Source organism: Thunnus thynnus, chromosome 12 (genome assembly GCF_963924715.1).
Source record: "Thunnus thynnus chromosome 12, fThuThy2.1, whole genome shotgun sequence".
NCBI lineage: Eukaryota > Metazoa > Chordata > Actinopteri > Scombriformes > Scombridae > Thunnus > Thunnus thynnus.
Window position 1 is genome coordinate 25,707,635 of NC_089528.1, and position 18,068 is coordinate 25,725,702.

General features: G+C 38.7%; 1 protein-coding gene across 7 annotated transcripts; it reads left to right on the plus strand.

The window, feature by feature from the left end:
• The first annotated feature begins 1,958 nt into the window (after window positions 1-1,958).
• LOC137194580 (acyl-coenzyme A thioesterase 1-like) lies at window positions 1,959-9,256 on the plus strand. 7 transcript variants are annotated; one of them, XM_067606611.1, is made up of 4 exons: window positions 1,959-1,996; window positions 4,729-5,231; window positions 5,679-5,881; window positions 6,489-9,256. In XM_067606611.1, exons 1-4 carry the CDS (start codon window positions 1,974-1,976, stop codon window positions 7,095-7,097), a joined length of 1,338 nt encoding a protein of 445 aa, XP_067462712.1. In that variant the 5' UTR covers window positions 1,959-1,973; the 3' UTR covers window positions 7,098-9,256. The 7 variants fall into 7 exon arrangements, with proteins under 7 accessions (XP_067462712.1, XP_067462715.1, XP_067462713.1 ...); XM_067606614.1 differs by lacking the exon at window positions 1,959-1,996 and adding an exon at window positions 3,547-3,607; XM_067606612.1 differs by lacking the exon at window positions 1,959-1,996 and adding an exon at window positions 3,558-4,509.
• Window positions 9,257-18,068: the final 8,812 nt, after the last annotated feature.

The window sequence follows — 18,068 nt, forward strand, 5'->3', positions numbered from 1 at the left end:
AAACTGTGATCTTTGTGTGTTAGCTACAGAAAGAATGTGTGTGTAAATGTGCTTTTGTATGTGTTTTTAAAGGAAAAACCAGTACAGGCCTGAATGCTTGACCCCTACAGTGAGGGGGTCTGGGGACTCTGTTATGCTTTGGGGGGCATTTTGCTGTCATGGTTTGGGTCCACTTGTCCCCTTAGAGGGAAGGGTCACTGCTAATCAATACAAAGTTGTTCTGAGTCATCACCTTTATCCTGTGATGAAACATTTCTATCCTGATGGGAGTGGTCTCTTCCTGGATGACAATGCCCCTTTTCACTGGGCATGAGGGGTCACTGAATGGTTTGATGAGCCTGAAAATGATGTGAATCATATGGTGTGGCCTTCACAGTCACCAGATCTCAACCAAACTGAACACCTATGGGAGATTTTTGACTGATGTGTTCGACAGCGCTCTCCACCACCATCATCAAAACACCAAATGAGGGAATATCTTTTTGAAGAATGGTGTTCATCCCTCCAGAATAATTCCAGAGACTTGTAGAATCAATGCCAAGGTGTATTGATGCTGTTCTGCTGGCACATGGTGGTCCAACACCTTACTAAGACACTTTATGTCTGCTTTTCCTTTAATTTGTCACCCGTCTGTATGTTCAGCAAGTTTGTGTGTGGATTAAACTTAACATTAGTCAACAATTAGGTATTTATTCATCAACATTGTAACACTTGAACCAGTGATCAAACATTAACATGAACAGTGTCTCTGGTCTCTAGAATATCAGAAGATAATTTTGGTGGGTAAATTGAGCCATTGACTCAACTGGCCCCAACATCACTGGCACGTTTTACCCCACAACCTCCATTTTTGACAAAACTGTTATACACAGTGGCTCAAATCAACAATAATGCTAAGTTTATGACCTTCTTTTGGAGCTTACACTGACTTAAATTAACATGTAATAATGTCGAAAACTTATTTTAATGAAGATACAAGACTGATAACAAGACTGATAACTTTAGTAACGTGTAAACTTGGCATGACAAAAATCTTTTTTTTTTCTATTTTTGCTCTGTTTTGCTGACCACTCTCTCCATGTGCTTGAGTCCAAGATGGATTGAGTAATGTGAACTATACTTACTTAATTTGTGGTCCCATGATTACTTTTGTTTATGGTTACCTAAATGAAGGGGGTGGCTCATTTTACCCACTGCCTTGATTTACCCCGTTCTCCCCTACCTTTAAACAGTACAGTTAGGGCTGAAAATGACAACATAAATAAACAAGTTTGCCAATTTCACATATCTGCACAATTCAAATCAACTACCAGTTGTCTACGGAGGACGTGACTGTTGTTGTTAGCGCGACGCCACTTTGATTCTGTTTCCCATTTCAGGAAGTTGCCGACCAAAGTTGTAGGAGGACTTAAGAAAGGATTTGAGGGGGGACTTAACCGCCCACTGGTGATTGTTAGTGAATTAATTTAAATATTGCTGGGAGAAGAAAGAAGAAATACTCACCGTGAGCTCCAAGGTTAATGTGTATGGAAGCCCATTTCCACAAATGTGATGAAAAAAAAGATCCTTTAAGTCATTATACTGAGAAACTACCTCAAATTGCCCATTTTTCCGTTTTCACAAATAGAATAAAGGTTTCACAAATCTGAAACTGTGTTTTAAAGAGTCTCTGGGGTCTCCTTGGTAATCTAGTCCAGATTTGACAAGTCTAAGTGTGGTGGTTTTTTGATTTGGACCCCACCCCCCAGCAGAGCCTGAGATACACAATGATGAACATTAACACATTAAAAAGAAACTTTCAGCACCACAAATCATTGGCAATAAGTCAAGTTTGTATTTCACAAACACACCCATTCCTTTGAGGAACAAACAAAACATTCTGTACCGACAGTTGAGATTGGGTGGTGCACCATCAGGAAACTGTGCTGAACATAAGGGACTTTTAACCCACATTACAGTCATTTTCATTCTAGATGAACACTTGCTTTAACCGCAGGTAGGTCACATTTCTACTTTTCTGACTTTTCTTTCCCTCTGCAGTCCCTGAAAGGAAATTAAAAGATGCACATGAACATGGTACTTTGTTAAAAAAAAAAAACTAACTCTTCTTTAGAAAAACTTAACATTTCATGATGACGTTACATTGTAAAAAAATGAGTCTCCTCTGTGACAAACTGCTTTCTTTACTAAACATTTGTTCAAGTCAATCATTTTGATAACTCACTTAGTATTTGATGGACTAAGATAAAAGCCATTACAGTCACTCTCCTTCCTAATCCTTATGTATTAATTTGCACTGGACTTTTTCCAAGCGTCCTTCACAGTCAACCCTTGTCTTGTCAGCTTCCATAAGGGAATACATGCACAAGTCTTTATGCGAGGCAGGAAGAAACAGAGAACAGAGGGCTTTGGTTTTTCATTTTGTGTCTGAAGACTGGGTGGTTTTTGACAAGCTGAGGTCTTCTATTGTTGTCTTGTTGTAATCAGTGCTCCATCATCTGTGAACAGGACACAGATATATGTGTGTATGTGCATGATTACCTTATCACCTCTCTACTTTGTTTTGAAATCCACTGGCTATTTTGCATTTTTTTTTTTAGTCATTTAGACAGGTGCTCTGACTTTATAGTTTTACATGTATGTAATAAATCTGTATGTGATCCTGTGTGTTGTGACACATATCACAACTTACAGCCCTCAAGCTCTGAGTCATACCTTAAATGACAAACCATGTAAACGAAGACTTTTTCTATCTCAGACGTTTTTCTTGTCCACATAAATCCTGTTTTTGTTTGTTTGTTTGTTTTTTAACACTTTTTTTAAATCAAGTGTTCATATAATTAACAAATTAAAATATTTAAAAGAAATGTTACACTTCATTTTTATAATGAGGATTGTAATCATAATTTAACCCATAAGAACCCGGACCCATTTCTCCTTAAAGGAAAATTATGGGGAGTATAAAACAGACCAAATGGACCACAAGGAACACAGACTCACAAAAAATACATAGTTACATAAACAATATGGTATATACCTGTATAGATGCACAAATAATTAATTAGTTAATTAGAAAAAAGGCAGCGATCCCTCCGCAGCTACGCCTCTCCGACACGCCGACAGAATCTGATGTTAATTAATGTTCTGTGTTCTTCTACACATCCAATAGGCCAGCTGTTACACACCCAGTGCATGTTGATACTGTTTGGAGTAAAGCAGCCGTCCTCCTGATAAATCCTGAGCTCCATTATGTCGAGCAGCGCAGCAAAACTAAAAACTGTAGTTATCAACTTGACAGGACAGAGGAAACTATCCAGCAACGTTTAGCCTCTGAAATATTTTTTTAGACAAACAAGCGAAAAATTAATGGTTTAATTTCTATTCTAATTGTGATGAAGGACTCGTTTGTTTGTGTATAACAGTAGTTTAGTCAATCAGTTGGGTAGTCGGATCAGCCAATCAGCTCCCTTGTTGTAGTAGGTAGCAGGGATCGGCCAATCAGCGCCCTTGTTATTAGCAATGCAAGCAGTGCCGGTTGCTGTTTTTTTTTTATTTCATAGTTACCATGGAGAGCGGAAGAAAGAGAGACTGCAGTCGAGTGTATATTGTAAATAATGGCCACTCACGAGCTATCCTCGTATGTGTGCGTTCAGAAACATGAAAGTGGATCGTGTCACGTAACTTTCTGTGCCTTTAAGTTTATATTAGCGATGTAAATATGTTCGGTTCAGATCAAAGCTATTAGCATAAAGTCCGCTAGCCACATGCTAACACGCGCTATAGTAAATGTAATCAGTGGCTGTTACTGCCATGGTGGAAATGTAATTGCTCACATATTCTGATATTCATACTCCGGCTGTATCGCTGGGCATGTTAGGATTAACAGTGATGTCATGACTATTATTGAAGTGCCTTATGACGGCGGTGGTCTCATGTGACCAAAGTGTACGTAATACAAGTGACTTGCTAAACAGCACTATACCTCTAGGGTAAGTAGAGTTATGAGAGGTGCTGTTAGGATTTATTAGCATTAGCACTGCTTAATGATTCCTGTCAGCAGTGTTGCTGCCTGTGAGCCAATGCCGTTTGTTTATTCTTGTTTGTAGAACCACACACACACCTGTGTATACCTACCTGTTGGTATTAATAAACCATCGAAGAGAGCATCCCAGCATCCCTGCATTCTTGCCGATGCACCACAGTGGTCACCCACCCCCTAACTAGCTACAGTTACAGTTTGAGCTATCATCCTCCATTATACTAATTGTCGATTTGAAGAGGAAAACCGGTTAGGGTGTCTGTTATCAGACAAGTTGAACAGCTTTGGACGGAGGGTCCTGTGTCTAGTCTGCCGGAAAATAGAGGACGTCAGCCGAGTAGGCGATCTTTCAATGTGGCTCAGGACACATTGCGTTTACACTACTAAAAGAACGTGGTTACATGCAGCCCTGACCACCTCCGAATGTGGCCTGAGTGATCGGATCCCAATAGGTTTTCAGTGCATCTTGGGTGCGTTTACACCTGTATTTAGAGCTCACCCGAGACGCATGTTAATACCAAGTGTAGTGGGAGGGGTGTTTTGCCTCTTTTTGGGGATTTGACAGTTAAAGTACTCTTTTTAAGGAAAAACATGTTTGAGTCAACTTAAATGAATTTCTATTTGATAGTCTCCTGAAATAATGTAACTTTCCTATTTTTTTTTATTTATTTATTTTTTTACAATCTCAGCACAAAGTCAAACCTTGTGAAGAAAACAACAGTAGTTTCAGAAGAGATGGCCTCCCAAATCAGAGTGAAGCTGCTGCCGAGAGCCAAATGCTTGTTCGATGAGCCCGTTCAGGTGAAGGTGGCCGGGCTGAGGTCGAGGCAGGTGGTCACCATGAGGGCCAGATTGACCGACGAGAAAGGAGTGGTGTTCAGCTCCTCGGCCACCTACAGGGCTGATGGGAGCGGGGAGGTCGATCTGGAGAGAGACCCCTCGCTCAGAGGGAGCTACGTCGGGGTTGAACCCATGGGTCTGCTGTGGTCGATGAGGGCGGACACCTTGCAAAAAAGGTTTCAAAAAAACAATTCGCTAAACCCCCAGGTGGTGAAGTTCTCTGTGCTTGAAGAGGAGGGGGAGGGCAGAATCCTGGCAGAAGTGACTAACGAGAGGGTCTTTATTGGAAAGGGGGTCACCCGGCTCCGTGTCAAGGAGGGGAATATTCGTGGAGTCCTGTTTACTCCCCCAGGTTGGTTGCTTCATTTTTGTCGCTATTGTTGTCTTTGTCAGGCTTTAACTTCATTTTTTAAATTTCAAGCACAATGCCAGTGTTATTTTATCAAAAAAGTATTATATTTTATCAAAAGTTCCTGAAAAGAGACAAAAACCCACTGATGACCTTATCCTAAAAAGTACTGTCTCTGTAGCCACAGGCTTATATATGAATCTTATGCTTTGTGCCAAGTCAATTGTTGTCCAAAAACCCTATTAAAAACAAACAGAAAAGCAATATTATAGCATTGGCTGGCTTAATACCTCTTTAGCCACACGTGCTTTTCAACATCACCAGCATGCTCGTGAATATTAATAATAGTAGTGGCAGTTCATATACTGTAAACACAATATGAAAAATGAAGATGCATCATGACATTAAAGATGTATTTAATATTGTGCTCTCATGTGTTCTCTGATCCAGGAGAAGGTCCATTCCCTGCTGTGTTGGATCTGTACACTTTAGGAGGAGGTTTGTCAGAGAAAAGAGCCTCTCTGCTGGCCAGTCGAGGATTTGTGGTTCTGACTGTAGCCGCGTATGGCTATGATGACATGCCGAAAAAAATTCAAGAGGTCCAGCTAGATTATTTCGAGGAGGCAATGCAGTTCTTAAAAAAACTAGATAAGGTGAGTTCTCTGAATTTCTGAAATTTGATTTCTAAAAGTAAGTTAGCCCGGATGCCTCTATACTTAGCTAACTCTCCCTGGTGAATCCTGAGGGACAGAAAACAGTCAGTGACTCCCTTCCTGTGACACACAGATGCATAAAAGCAGCCCTCTATAACTCTCTGCTTCAACACTGCTGTGTGTAGCGGTCAGGGCTAACTATATGTAGCTGGTATTGCTCCACCTCTTGCTCTAACTCCAGCTCCCTCCCAACTAGAGACACTTCACATCCCTGTTTACTCAGCCAAGGTTCAGCATGCTAAGGCCCCCACCTCTGACATTGCACCTGACCAGACCCCGACACTTGTGGGTGTCTGGCCCACATGAGAGCAGACTCATGTTGCTTCTTTTGGCTGAGCCTAAAATCATTGAGCTCCTGTCCAAAGTCAGTCTCAGTGAGAGAGTCCCCATATCCCTATTCCAGTCAGGGTTGCTCTTATCTGGAGATGCCATTGACGTCTTGATGAACTGCAATAGAAGAATAAATAATAAAAAAAGATAAAGTGAAAAAGCAACTAATGTGCAGTCTGTTTTTGTAACTTGTAATCTGCACTTTGTGTTTTTACAGGTGGGCAGCAAAGGAGTTGGTGTATTATCACTTTCAAAAACTGGAGATGTTGCTCTTTCAATGGCCTCTTATCTGGCAGGTGTTGATGCTGTAGTGTGGATTAATGGCTGCTGTGCCAACACACTTTTCCCCCTCTACTATAAGAAAAGCCTACTTCACCCTGGGTTACTGTTTGACATGAGCAGGATGATTCCCACTGAGTCAGGGTTCGGCATTGTCAAGAATGTTATTAACAATCCTCTGGCAGAGGAGAACCAGGCCACCCTGATCCCCATTGAAAAAGCCAAGGGACATTTTCTCTTTGTGGCGGCAGAGGACGACCTCAACTGGGACAGCAAGGCTCACATGGATGAGTTGGTGGAGAGACTGAAGCGTCATGGGAAGATGAACTTTGAAAGTGTGTGTTACCCTGGAGCGGGACATTACTTAGAGCCACCTTATGGACCCTACTGCCGCTCCAGCATCCATTACATCGCAGGCACAACAGTCATGTGGGGCGGTGAGCCTAGGTCCCACGCAGCAGCTGAAGTCCACATGTGGAAGAAGATCCAGGAGTTCTTCAGATCTCACCTGAGCTGCAATGATACTCAGGGAACAGCCAAACTCTAGATGCAAATACGGTTATATAACCAACATCAAAACAAGTTTAGTTGAATTAAGTTGATTTAATGTTTTCACAATTAAAGGTGCTACGTGTAGCATTTAGTGGCATCTAGCAGAACGAACTTGGCAGAAATGGAATATAATATTCATAAGTATGTTTTAATTAGTGTATAATCACCTAAAAATAATAATCATTATGTTTTCATTACCTTAGAATGAGCCCTTTATATCTACATAGGGAGCATCCATACTTTATGAAGCCAAAATTAGTATCTCCAGTGAGAAAACAGAAACAATCACCAACAACATTTAGAAAACTATACCTTCAAGCAAAGTGGAAACAATAGGATTGGACAGATGTTAGACCTCTGAGGAGTGTTTTTGGTGACTCATCATTTGTCATTATTTGTAGATTAATTTGTTGTAAACAAGAAGGTGACAGTGAAGTATTGGACAATATTTGCATCACAGTTATGGTGGCACACTAAGTATTATAAGTTTATATTTTCTGACTGTAAGTGCACAAATTAAATTACTTTGTATATTTTTGTTCAAAAGCAAATGAAATAATGTTATTTTTTTAACTTTATAACTTAACAAAAAAAAAGAATAATATTCATAATATCCATTGATCACCAGACAGATTGAATCACATCAATCTCAGCCCCTGTACAGTACGGCTGAAAAAAACATACCTGGGCACATCTTAAAGAACAAAGAATTTCAGACATTGGAAGAACACTTGATACAAAATTGTGAAGCTTTTATGTGTTAATATTGTTTTAATCTTGCCTTCAGACTCACTGTATAACACTCAGCAGCTACAAATCACCTGGAAACAACCTTTGCAAAAGAGAATAAAACAAAAAAAGGAAATGAGAGGCAGGGAACAAAACACGAGTTCTTGGTAACTATATCACCCTGATCTTTCTCGCTCGCTCTGCAAAGACAAGAAATAACATGTTATTGTTCGTAGCAGGCTCACTACAACGCAGGTTAATCAAGATAGCAGAGCCAGCCTTGATCTGTCTCCTCGATTTATTAAGCAGCACTGTTGAAAAGCTTTTTTTTTTCCTTCTTGTTCTATATGTGTCTGTATTTGTGTGCTCCCTTTCCCTTTCAGTGACATAGAGGTTTCTGGCTCTTGAAAGGCAGGGGTTGATCCAAATACTGCACCTCCACTAATAGATGTACAAGCATCAGAAACTCGAGGTTGAGGTTGTACCTCAGTAAAAGTGTATTTATATGTGTGTGTTCGGGATTGATGGCGTAGCCTCCATTGCTACTTGGTATATGTTTGAGCTGACGTGCACCTCCTCAAAAATGTAATTACATCTTTGGGCTTTTGCGCCTACGGAGACCACAAGAGCTGTAATTGGTCAGCTTGGGGTGCCTGTGTTTTCTCTCACAGTCTTTAGATGTTGTCAATAATTAATACAACATCAAGCAACGCCTCATTCAGTGCTCTAGTTCATCCCAAAGGTGTTTGTTGGGGTTAACGTCAGGGCTCTGTGCAGGCCAGTCAAGTTCATTCACACTAAACTGGGAAAACCATTTCTTTATGGACCTCAATTTGTGCATTTTGTACTTTTGGCCATATAGTGTTTAAGGCACTGTATGTAAGCATGCAGAGAACCACTGAGAATAAGAATTGAATTTGTTATATATATGTATATATATATATCTATATCTATATCAGTCGGTTTAACCGTCAGTTTGGTCAATGAAATTGATTCTGATTCTAAATAATATTTGTACGCAATTGTAAAGTTTAAGCACCTCATTCTTTTAATAAAGCTAAATTGATGACATTAGGTTTTGACAACTTCACTTCCCATTGGGCATTGATAGCTCATATCAGTGTTGTTGAATGCAAAATAATAAGGATGCTTGTTTCCCTTCTTCGCCCACAGTTCAATGTTTAAACTTCCAGTCATGAGTCATGAGACTTCTCTAAGTCACTTCCTTCATCTTCTCTCTCATTTATTGTGACTTATGCTGGAGACACTAATGAAAGGGAGGTGCACAAAAACTTAAACACACCCTGGTGTGCTGCTCTAGCTTTCTCACTTGCATCATCAATCTCACTGCTCCGTCACAAACAGAATTCATATGTTCCATTACTAGACTGTTGTTGTTTTGCAGTTTTCATCATTTATTTTAAAGGGGACCATTATGCTTTTCCTTATATATAATATGTACAGTATTAATTGTCATATATATATATATATATATATATATATATATATATAATGTTACACTGTTGGATGTTCATATTAAATGTGGCCAAAGTTTCAAATAATGAGGTAAATGTATATAGAAATAGTCCCTGTGAGCACCGGCTTCAGACTGCTCTGAACGTTCAGTTTCCAACGTTTTTTTCTACTTTCAGCCCGAGCTGACATCAGCTCGTGACAGATTTATTTATATGGTCATCTGCTACACGCACAGCACATGAGTTCTCTGCTCCTCTCTGCTAACATTATGGCATTTTTCCATTGTTTTGAGGGTAGTCACGATGAGCCATGACTCGAGTTGAGCTGGCACACTGTGAGTATTTTCCATTACACAGCAGGGCAAAGTAAAATAAGTAGTTTACCTATTGGAAGTGTTCTGGTTGTTTACAGCTCTTTATCAAACATCATCATCACTGTGGCTGTTTCTGCTTGTACTATTCCTCCCTGCATTATTTCTAACTGATCCACTGAATGAATAGCTCCAAATATCTATCATTTTTAACGCTGCTAATGAAGCTCTGCCAATTCGGTGAGGAACATGTGTCATATCCTGTAAATTCTTCACAGTAAAAGTCTCCCGTTATTTAGTCATTTAATAGCTTTTAATATAAAGAGGCAAAAGCCTCTTCATACTTCTTGTTAGAGACAGAGACTGAACTGAGGGGCTTCATAAAGGGTCAGTATAAGCTAAATAAAGAGTTTTTTGAACTGTGAATCATACAAAGCTACTCTAGTGGAATCCCAGAGTAAAAATAAAGAGCTGGAAATGAGCATAATAGGATCCCCTTAAGCTTACAGGAGTCTGCCATTGCTTTCCTGATTGAGAGCAAATGCCGGTGCAGCTGTGACAAGCCATCCATCATGATGCTGTGTTTTGTGATTGTGGCCACAGGCCTCTTGTGTACACAGGCTATTACTGCTGTATTTTTAATGAGGAATAACGACAAGGAAGCATGAAGCAGTGCTGAAGGTGAAACAAAATCAAAGAGCAAATATCATGGTACTGCAAAGTTTGTTAGAGTGATATGAATCTATTTGAGGAATGTGAAACCTTATTTGCACATAGATAAACTTAAGACAGAACTGTTAAATCAAGCCATATACAGTAAATGTCAGCAAAATCCTTGTTGCCTAAATTTGTTTTAGTGTCAGATTATGTGAGTATAATTTTTTTTTTTCTAATTAAATCTAGATTCTAGCCCTCTGCGAGGTTGTACTTGGATATGGTGATGCTTTGAGCTAAATGCTACTGTCAGCATGCTCACATGCGCCCAATGAGTATAGTGTGTTAGCATGCTAATGTTGTCTAATTAGCACTAAGTAGTAAGTAAAGCTGAGGGAATGTCATTAGTTTTCCATGTATTTTAAACCAAAGTAACAAATTTGACCTGATGATTTGAAGAAGTTAACAATCGACATGAATGTATGTTCCGAATTTCATGGCAATCCATCCAATACAAGGCATTTTATTCAAAAGCACAACCTGCTGTTGGCACTAGAGGAAAAGTCAAGGGATCACCTTGATTAGGATTCATTGTTTGGGAAGTAAATACTGAGATATTTCCCAAGGTAACACCAAGTGGTGCACAAGGGCTAAGGTTAGCTACTTTAGCTAAATTATGCTAAAATGGCAGGTATCATTATCAAGTAACATTAAACTTACCAAAATATTGCAATAATAGTTCGACTCAATGTGAGTTCTGGAGCCGCAGAGAGCAGCTCATGAACCAACTGCCAATCACAGCTGTCAATCAACGCCCACACGGCAGACATCAAAGCTACTATAAGTCTTCAAATCTTATTAACGGAGCAATAATTTCCAAAATGACCACCAGCATACTTATTAGAGGGCCAAAATTTAGGGATTGAGACCATATAATGACTCGTAGAAAATAATGATTTAGTATTCCTAGAGGGAAGTTGTCGCTTTTTGAATGGGGGTCAATTGGAGCCAGGGACTTTAAGGTACTTTTAGGTTTTTGTGTCTAAACTGTGGCTTTAGCTTTTGAAAATGCGAGACAAATATTTCGAATGGTGTCTGTTTTAAACATTGTTGTCTGAAATTCAGCAAGAAATGGATAATGTTATCTGTCATACCAGAAGATAGGAGATAATAATTGTGTATTGTCAACTGAAGCTTATTTTGAGAGCAAACTCATCATCCACTGTGTGCTGTGTAGACTCATTTGATCATATGTTGTCTTGCAGAAAGTATGGGCGACAAAAAAACCTGTCTGACACATTTATTCCATGCAATTTGTCACCCTCACTGCTGAGCCTGTGTTGTGCACATGCAGGTTCATCCACCTGATTACCTCAAATATATGTCAGCTCTGACTAAATTCAGCAATATAGTATCACACAGACCTTCTCAGATGTTTGTTTTTTTTCCATTTTCTTCTTTTTCCAGCTGTGTTTACTAGCTCTGGTTATCCAGAGTAGAAAACAGTGAGAAATCAGAGCTGTGTTGGTTTTAGCTGTGTGAATTGTACTGATGAAAATTACAAGGCTATCATGTCACCTCTGTGTATTATTAGGCTGTATGTAGTCTACACCATGTAATTAGATCAGCAGGCTATCAAGGGCTGGTGGCATCTCTGTGCTCATCTGGTGCAGAGTTGTTTAATTGCGTGTGTGAGTCTTCTGCATGTCTTCATTGTGTATTATTATACTGCATTTCTGATCATGCAAAAATCAGCCCAACTTGATAGGTATTGTTGGCATCAAAAGACAGGACACAACAGTAACATAAAAAGACCCAACTGTGCTTTAAATTCAGACAGCTCTAACTCTTGAAAGCCACTGCTCTTTTAAAACTGAAACTTAAGAAGAATCTCTTGCACTCTGCTAAATAATGCATCACACGTCAGCATCCTTTTCTTCAGCACTTCCAGGATGCTTTAAAGAAAGCATTTGGTTTCCAGCAACTGTGATATTGATTACTGAATGAGGCGAGATTCCACATAACTAGTTATTTTAGTCCAACTGGGTGTCATCACTAAATTTGATAATAACCTTTTAATCGATTGAAATGGTGCTTAAAAAAAGAACAATTTTTGTTCAGTTTACAAAGTGAAAATCACTCAAACAATAGACCACAAGCTTGTTTGAAGAACATTATGTGATGACAGATTGAGACTGGAAGAGACTTGACATCATGCTTTATAGTAAGGGACAGGCAAGTTATTCAGTCTTTTTGTTCCTGTCTTCCCTGAAATCAATAAGGGTCCATTTACATCTCATTAAACATCAGAATCACACTTGTTGTTTTAAAGGGAACATTTCAATATTTGGACCCTTGTTTGCTGGAGTTACATGAGAAGAATCATGTCATTTCAACTCCATGTTCAGTAGATCAGTAGAGATTGGTCCTGGATGTTGTTAGCATAGCTTAGCACAAACACTGGGGGCTGTAACACAGCTAACCTCCACCAAAAGAGGTTCCAACAGCTCCAGCTGTCTTATTTACATCTTGTATCTTATTAGCAATAAAGCCATCAACACATTGAAGAGTCAGGCAGGTTCTGTTTGGAGCTGTGTGAGGTGACTGGGTTAATGTTTAAATGGCTCAATTTCATAAGCCAAGTGCTTGTTAAATCACAATGTCTTCTTTGCGTCTACATGTGTTAAACACATGCATACAGTGTGTGAAAATTACCACTTTGTTGTCACCTTCGATGGAGCCAGGCTAGAAGTTTCCCTCTGCATGCTAAATGGATGCTAAAGATGCTAAACTAAGCTAAACATATCCTGGAGCTACCTCTGCACTGAACACACAGAGGATATTGAATTAATCTAGAAAATAAACACATGGATTTCCCCAAGTGTCATAGCATTTAAGCTTTTAAAAAATGGAACTACAGCATTGATATTTAACTTGAACAGAGAATTTGCATGGTCATTCTGTTTATTTTTTTATTAACCATGAAGAAAATCCCTCTTGTAGTCTTTGATTTCATGAATAAATGAGCATCAATGACAAAACACAGCATTCGATACACTGTTTTCATCTAGCAACATTAATTGCCTCTTCATTTACATAACCAAGAGCGGCTCAAATCCTTTTTTATCTTGTTGTGTCCTTGTTTCTTTTCCTGCATCATACATTAAGTACCAGCAGAGCTACCGTATCATCTCCTGTTTAATTCATTTAACAAGCACCCAAGGAAGCAGCGATTCCAGAAACATTTATTCAAATCCCCCGACAGTTCAGCGGCCCGTGTGTTTGGCAGCGATCCTCGGGCCTTCGCCAAGACGCAGTTGACGAACCGTGTGAGCCAGGCTTTGAAAACACAGGATCAAAGACTTCCATGTTTCTGGTAAAAGCATAAAAATTGCTTGTTCGTCCCATGAGTTCGGTTGTTTAAACTGATCCCAGTGAGACCTGCAAAGGTTCACTGAGACTCGGCAACATAGACACCAGAGAAAGACTTCCATGTGTCAGAGCTAGATAGAAGTGTTCATATTTATAGTTTTCTGAGTCATGTCTGCTAATGCTGTGTAGATTTATGCATTTATACAGAAATAGAGTATGATTATGAGCAAATGCAGCTTAACAAACTCATATTTTCCTCTCTTTCTGTCTCTCTGTCTGACAGGTCCATTATGATGTACGATATGTATTTTAATCATATCCATGAGAACTATCTCTGCCTGACAGAGTGAGAGAGGTTTTTCCTAATGATGTAATACCTTATTTAGCCTCATGGAGGTGCTATAGTTGAACATATTGAGCTCAAACACAACTTTACAAGTGTAATTGGTCCAGCTTTGACAGCTGATTTAAAACTACTCAAGTAAAGTACAAGAGTTACTCTGTGGTACACCATAATTTGTCACTGTTCCCTGTTTCCTAAACAGAGTTTCCTCTTCTCAGTACCATGGTGTGTGTACATCTCGCCCCTCTTGGCTCTGCTGATTTGTAACAGGATGTGAGTCTGCATGAATAACTCCCAGTTAGCAGCTGATGAGTCTTCATCTTGGACTAGCTCACAAATGAAGGAACAGATAGTGCACACGGCAGGCAGCTAGAAGATCTTAGTCTGTATTTGAGGGAAATGACAGAGAGATGGATTGATGGTGTTTAAGAAGTTGATTGGATGAGTCTTTGCATGTGTGCGCATTCGCAATAAAGAGGGAAAGTGTGTTTATAAACATAGACGAGGAATACAGCTAAAAGTGCCGTACAATCGTTTTACACCATACAGCATGTGAGATGATCAATTCATCTCTGCTGAGGATATTTGGTGACATTAAACAGATCAGCATGCAATATAATTGTTGACTGCAACCAACGATTATTTTCTCAGTTCATCTATAAAATGTCATAATAGTGAAAAATGCTTGTTGTAATTTTTCACGGCCCAAGGGGACATTTTCAAATGTCTTGTTCTTGTCTGACCAACAGTCCAAAACTCAAAAGATATTTAGTTTACAATGATGTAAAAGAAAAGAGAAAAGCAGCAAAGTTATGCATGTGAGAAGCTATAACCAGCTAATATTTGGTATTTTTGCTTAAAGAATGACTAAAACGATTAATCGATTGTCAAAATAATTGCCAACTAATTGTTGCAGCTCTAAATGAATACATATAAAAAAAATGTGGTGGAAAAAGCAGTTTACATTTAAATTTTAAGTTTATTTTTTACAGTTAAAATCTGATGACTGACATGATGACTGAGTGATTAAAAACTCTCACTATTTCTCATTTTGTTCCTACGTCGACCTTATCTTTGAATCAGAGATGGAAGAGAGAATTATACTGCCTGATTATTATGGTAGATTTCCTGAATTATACTGTATATCCATTTGTCAAACAGTAAGGACACGGACAACATAAAAGATTACATAAAAGAAACCGGAGAGGCTGTGAAATCATTTCAGATCACTTTAATGAAGTATGATTTTAACATAAAAATGTTAGAGATGACACGATTATGGATTATATATATCTAAGCAAAATTGTTGTATGGTTCTGAGGTTCTTCCTCTCTTCCTCATCATATTACTTTAAAAAATGCAATAAAATAGCATTTTGTGATTGGCTAAAGAACTGTCAGAAGACAACTTTTGGTGGAATACAGTGAAGCTTGGTTAAGTTTCCATATGCATTGAGGTGTGTGTGTATATGTGTGTGTGTGTGTGTGTGTGTGTGTGTGTGTGTGTGTGTGTGTGTGTGTGTGTGTGTGTGTGTGTGTGTGTGAAAGATAGAGAAGCCTCAAATGAACCTCTGGCCTCATTTTAAGAGCTTGTGACAGCTAGGAGACAGGAGTTCAAAAGAGAGAGGGAGTACAGCGGTTATATAATGAATCCTATAAGAATAAAGGAAAGATGAAGACAGATGAGAAGGTGTCAGGAGGGAAAAAAGGTTCCATTATATAATGTGATCTTGAGGGGTGACAATGGCAATGACACTTTCAAAATGACTGAGTTGCTTTGTGAAGATAAAGTACAAAATTATATGCATGTCACTTGTGGGATTTTGTGTGTTCTTGAACAAATTAGGTGAAGGATAAAACTATCAAAGGCAGCAAAGCAGCAGATTTTGAATCTTTGTGAGTGAAGAATATAAAGTACATGTTCCCCTCCCTTTGCAGCTGCTAGCATTGTACCCTTGTGCAAGGCATGTAACCCCTAGCTTCTACAGTGGAGTGGCTGAATGGTGATTGTTAGTTCCCAGATGTGACTGATTATTGTTGTATAAAAATGAAGAAAGGTTTTGATGAAAAAGAGAACGTAAATGTGTTGAGGTGAGTTTCCTTGGAGCCTCGTCCCTGTTAGAAGTCCCAGTTTCTCCTCCAAAGACTGTGTATTCGTCTACGCCACTGGTTCCTATCATGCAAGAACTGGATGTCGAACCAGCAGTTAGTAGTTGAGGTCAACTTTTTTTTAATTTTTTTTTTATTTTGTATTTTGAACTCAAAACAGAAATATACTCTCATGATTCCTGATTGTTTCCAGTGGTGGAGGAAGTATTCAGATTCTTTACTTAATGATCCCCTCCAGATATGGATTAAGACATAAAAATACTCTGCTTGGAACAATATTGTGTGTCTGATATGTTTTTTTCCACAAATAAAAGTATAATTACCATGTTAAAATCCTTCAAATGGCCTCCATTCCTTCTCCCTAATTAATATGCAAATATGTTTCATTTCAGAAGTTCAACTGCTGGACACACGATGCCTCCTACTTCACTGTAGAGTCCATTCTCAGTTTATGTGCATTGGTGGATTAAAGTTAAATATTGGACCTTGACTGGCTTCCAAACTAGTTGTGATGTCACAAATCGTGCACATACATAATTCTGCAGAGTGAAGCAACAATGTTCAACTCCAGGAACAAGAATAAAAACATGTTTTTGAGTGGAGACGGACTTTCAGTAAAAAGCAGCAACACCACAATTTATAAATACTCAATTACAAGTAAAAGACCTGCATTCAAAATGTTACTCAATAGTACGTAAGTGACGTTAAAATGTACTTAAAGTATCAAAAGTGAAACTACTCATTAAAATTGGTGTTTTATATCATATGCTCTAACATAGTGGAATAAAAAGTACCAAGTACAAATTTGTATAAATTTATACATTTTTTAATTAATTTTGGTGTAATGGTGAGGTAATCATGACTGCTTACTAACTACTTTGTATTATGTATCACTGTACTTGGGGGTGCACAAAGAGAGTAACTAATGTTTAAGTAATTAGTAATTAATGAGTAGCTACTAGTTTTGTGCCGCTCAGCATCTGGTTCACAGTTACTCAGAAGGGACTCATGACGACAGTTGTCAATATGATCAATATTGCAGATATTGAACTAATGATTCATTAATATGATATCTCCCAGTCTGTTCTCTAGTAACTCATCATTATATAGTCCTCGTTATAAGGAAAGTATTAATGATTCATCAGTTATCAGGTCGTTGCTGATACATAATTCCTTAGTAACTATGCACAATTTTGTGTACCGTATTGTAAAGTGTTACAGAGAAATCTATAGCAGATAACTTTTTAGTTAGTTTTATTAGTTTCATTTTCAGTGTTCAGGAACACACATAAATTAATTTCCTATGATGAAGACAAACCAGTTAAACCAGTTTTGAATGTGTTTTTTGAAAGAGCAGCTAATTAGCCGCATGAATTGATGAATTATTGATGGATGGATATCTGTGCCTGTCTCGATATGACACATCTGAGTAGGAAAGATAATAAACCTGCAGTGTTCATTGACAACAATATCAGAGGCAACAGCTCCTTGAAGCCACATTTTCAGTCATGGTATGTTTATCAAACCTCCATTTTGTGTTGTCAGTCGTGTATTCTTTGGTGCTGCTGCAACCCAATTTCCCCACTGAGATCATTAAAGTTTAATCTAATATTATTGTTTGAACTGAAGACACACACAGATGTGAGTAGAGATGATGATAGCTATTCAAATCCAAATCAATAAGTATTCAGAAAATATGAGTAGACAATTATACGAAATTGCAATCCTGAATATGTACCCCCGCTGCTGGGAGGCACTTTGGTTAAAGGCTGATTTTCTCCATATTGCATAGACGAGGTTTGGACCCAGCAGCAGTCATAACTCAGCGTCTGCACAGGAACATTATGTGTGTTTCCTCGGGTGGTTTTGAGAGTCACGTTTGGATCTCACACCTCACTGCTCAGAGCTCTGCACAGGAGAGTCAGGAGGACGGACATAATTTACTCACTACAAACACACACCTCCATCTCTACA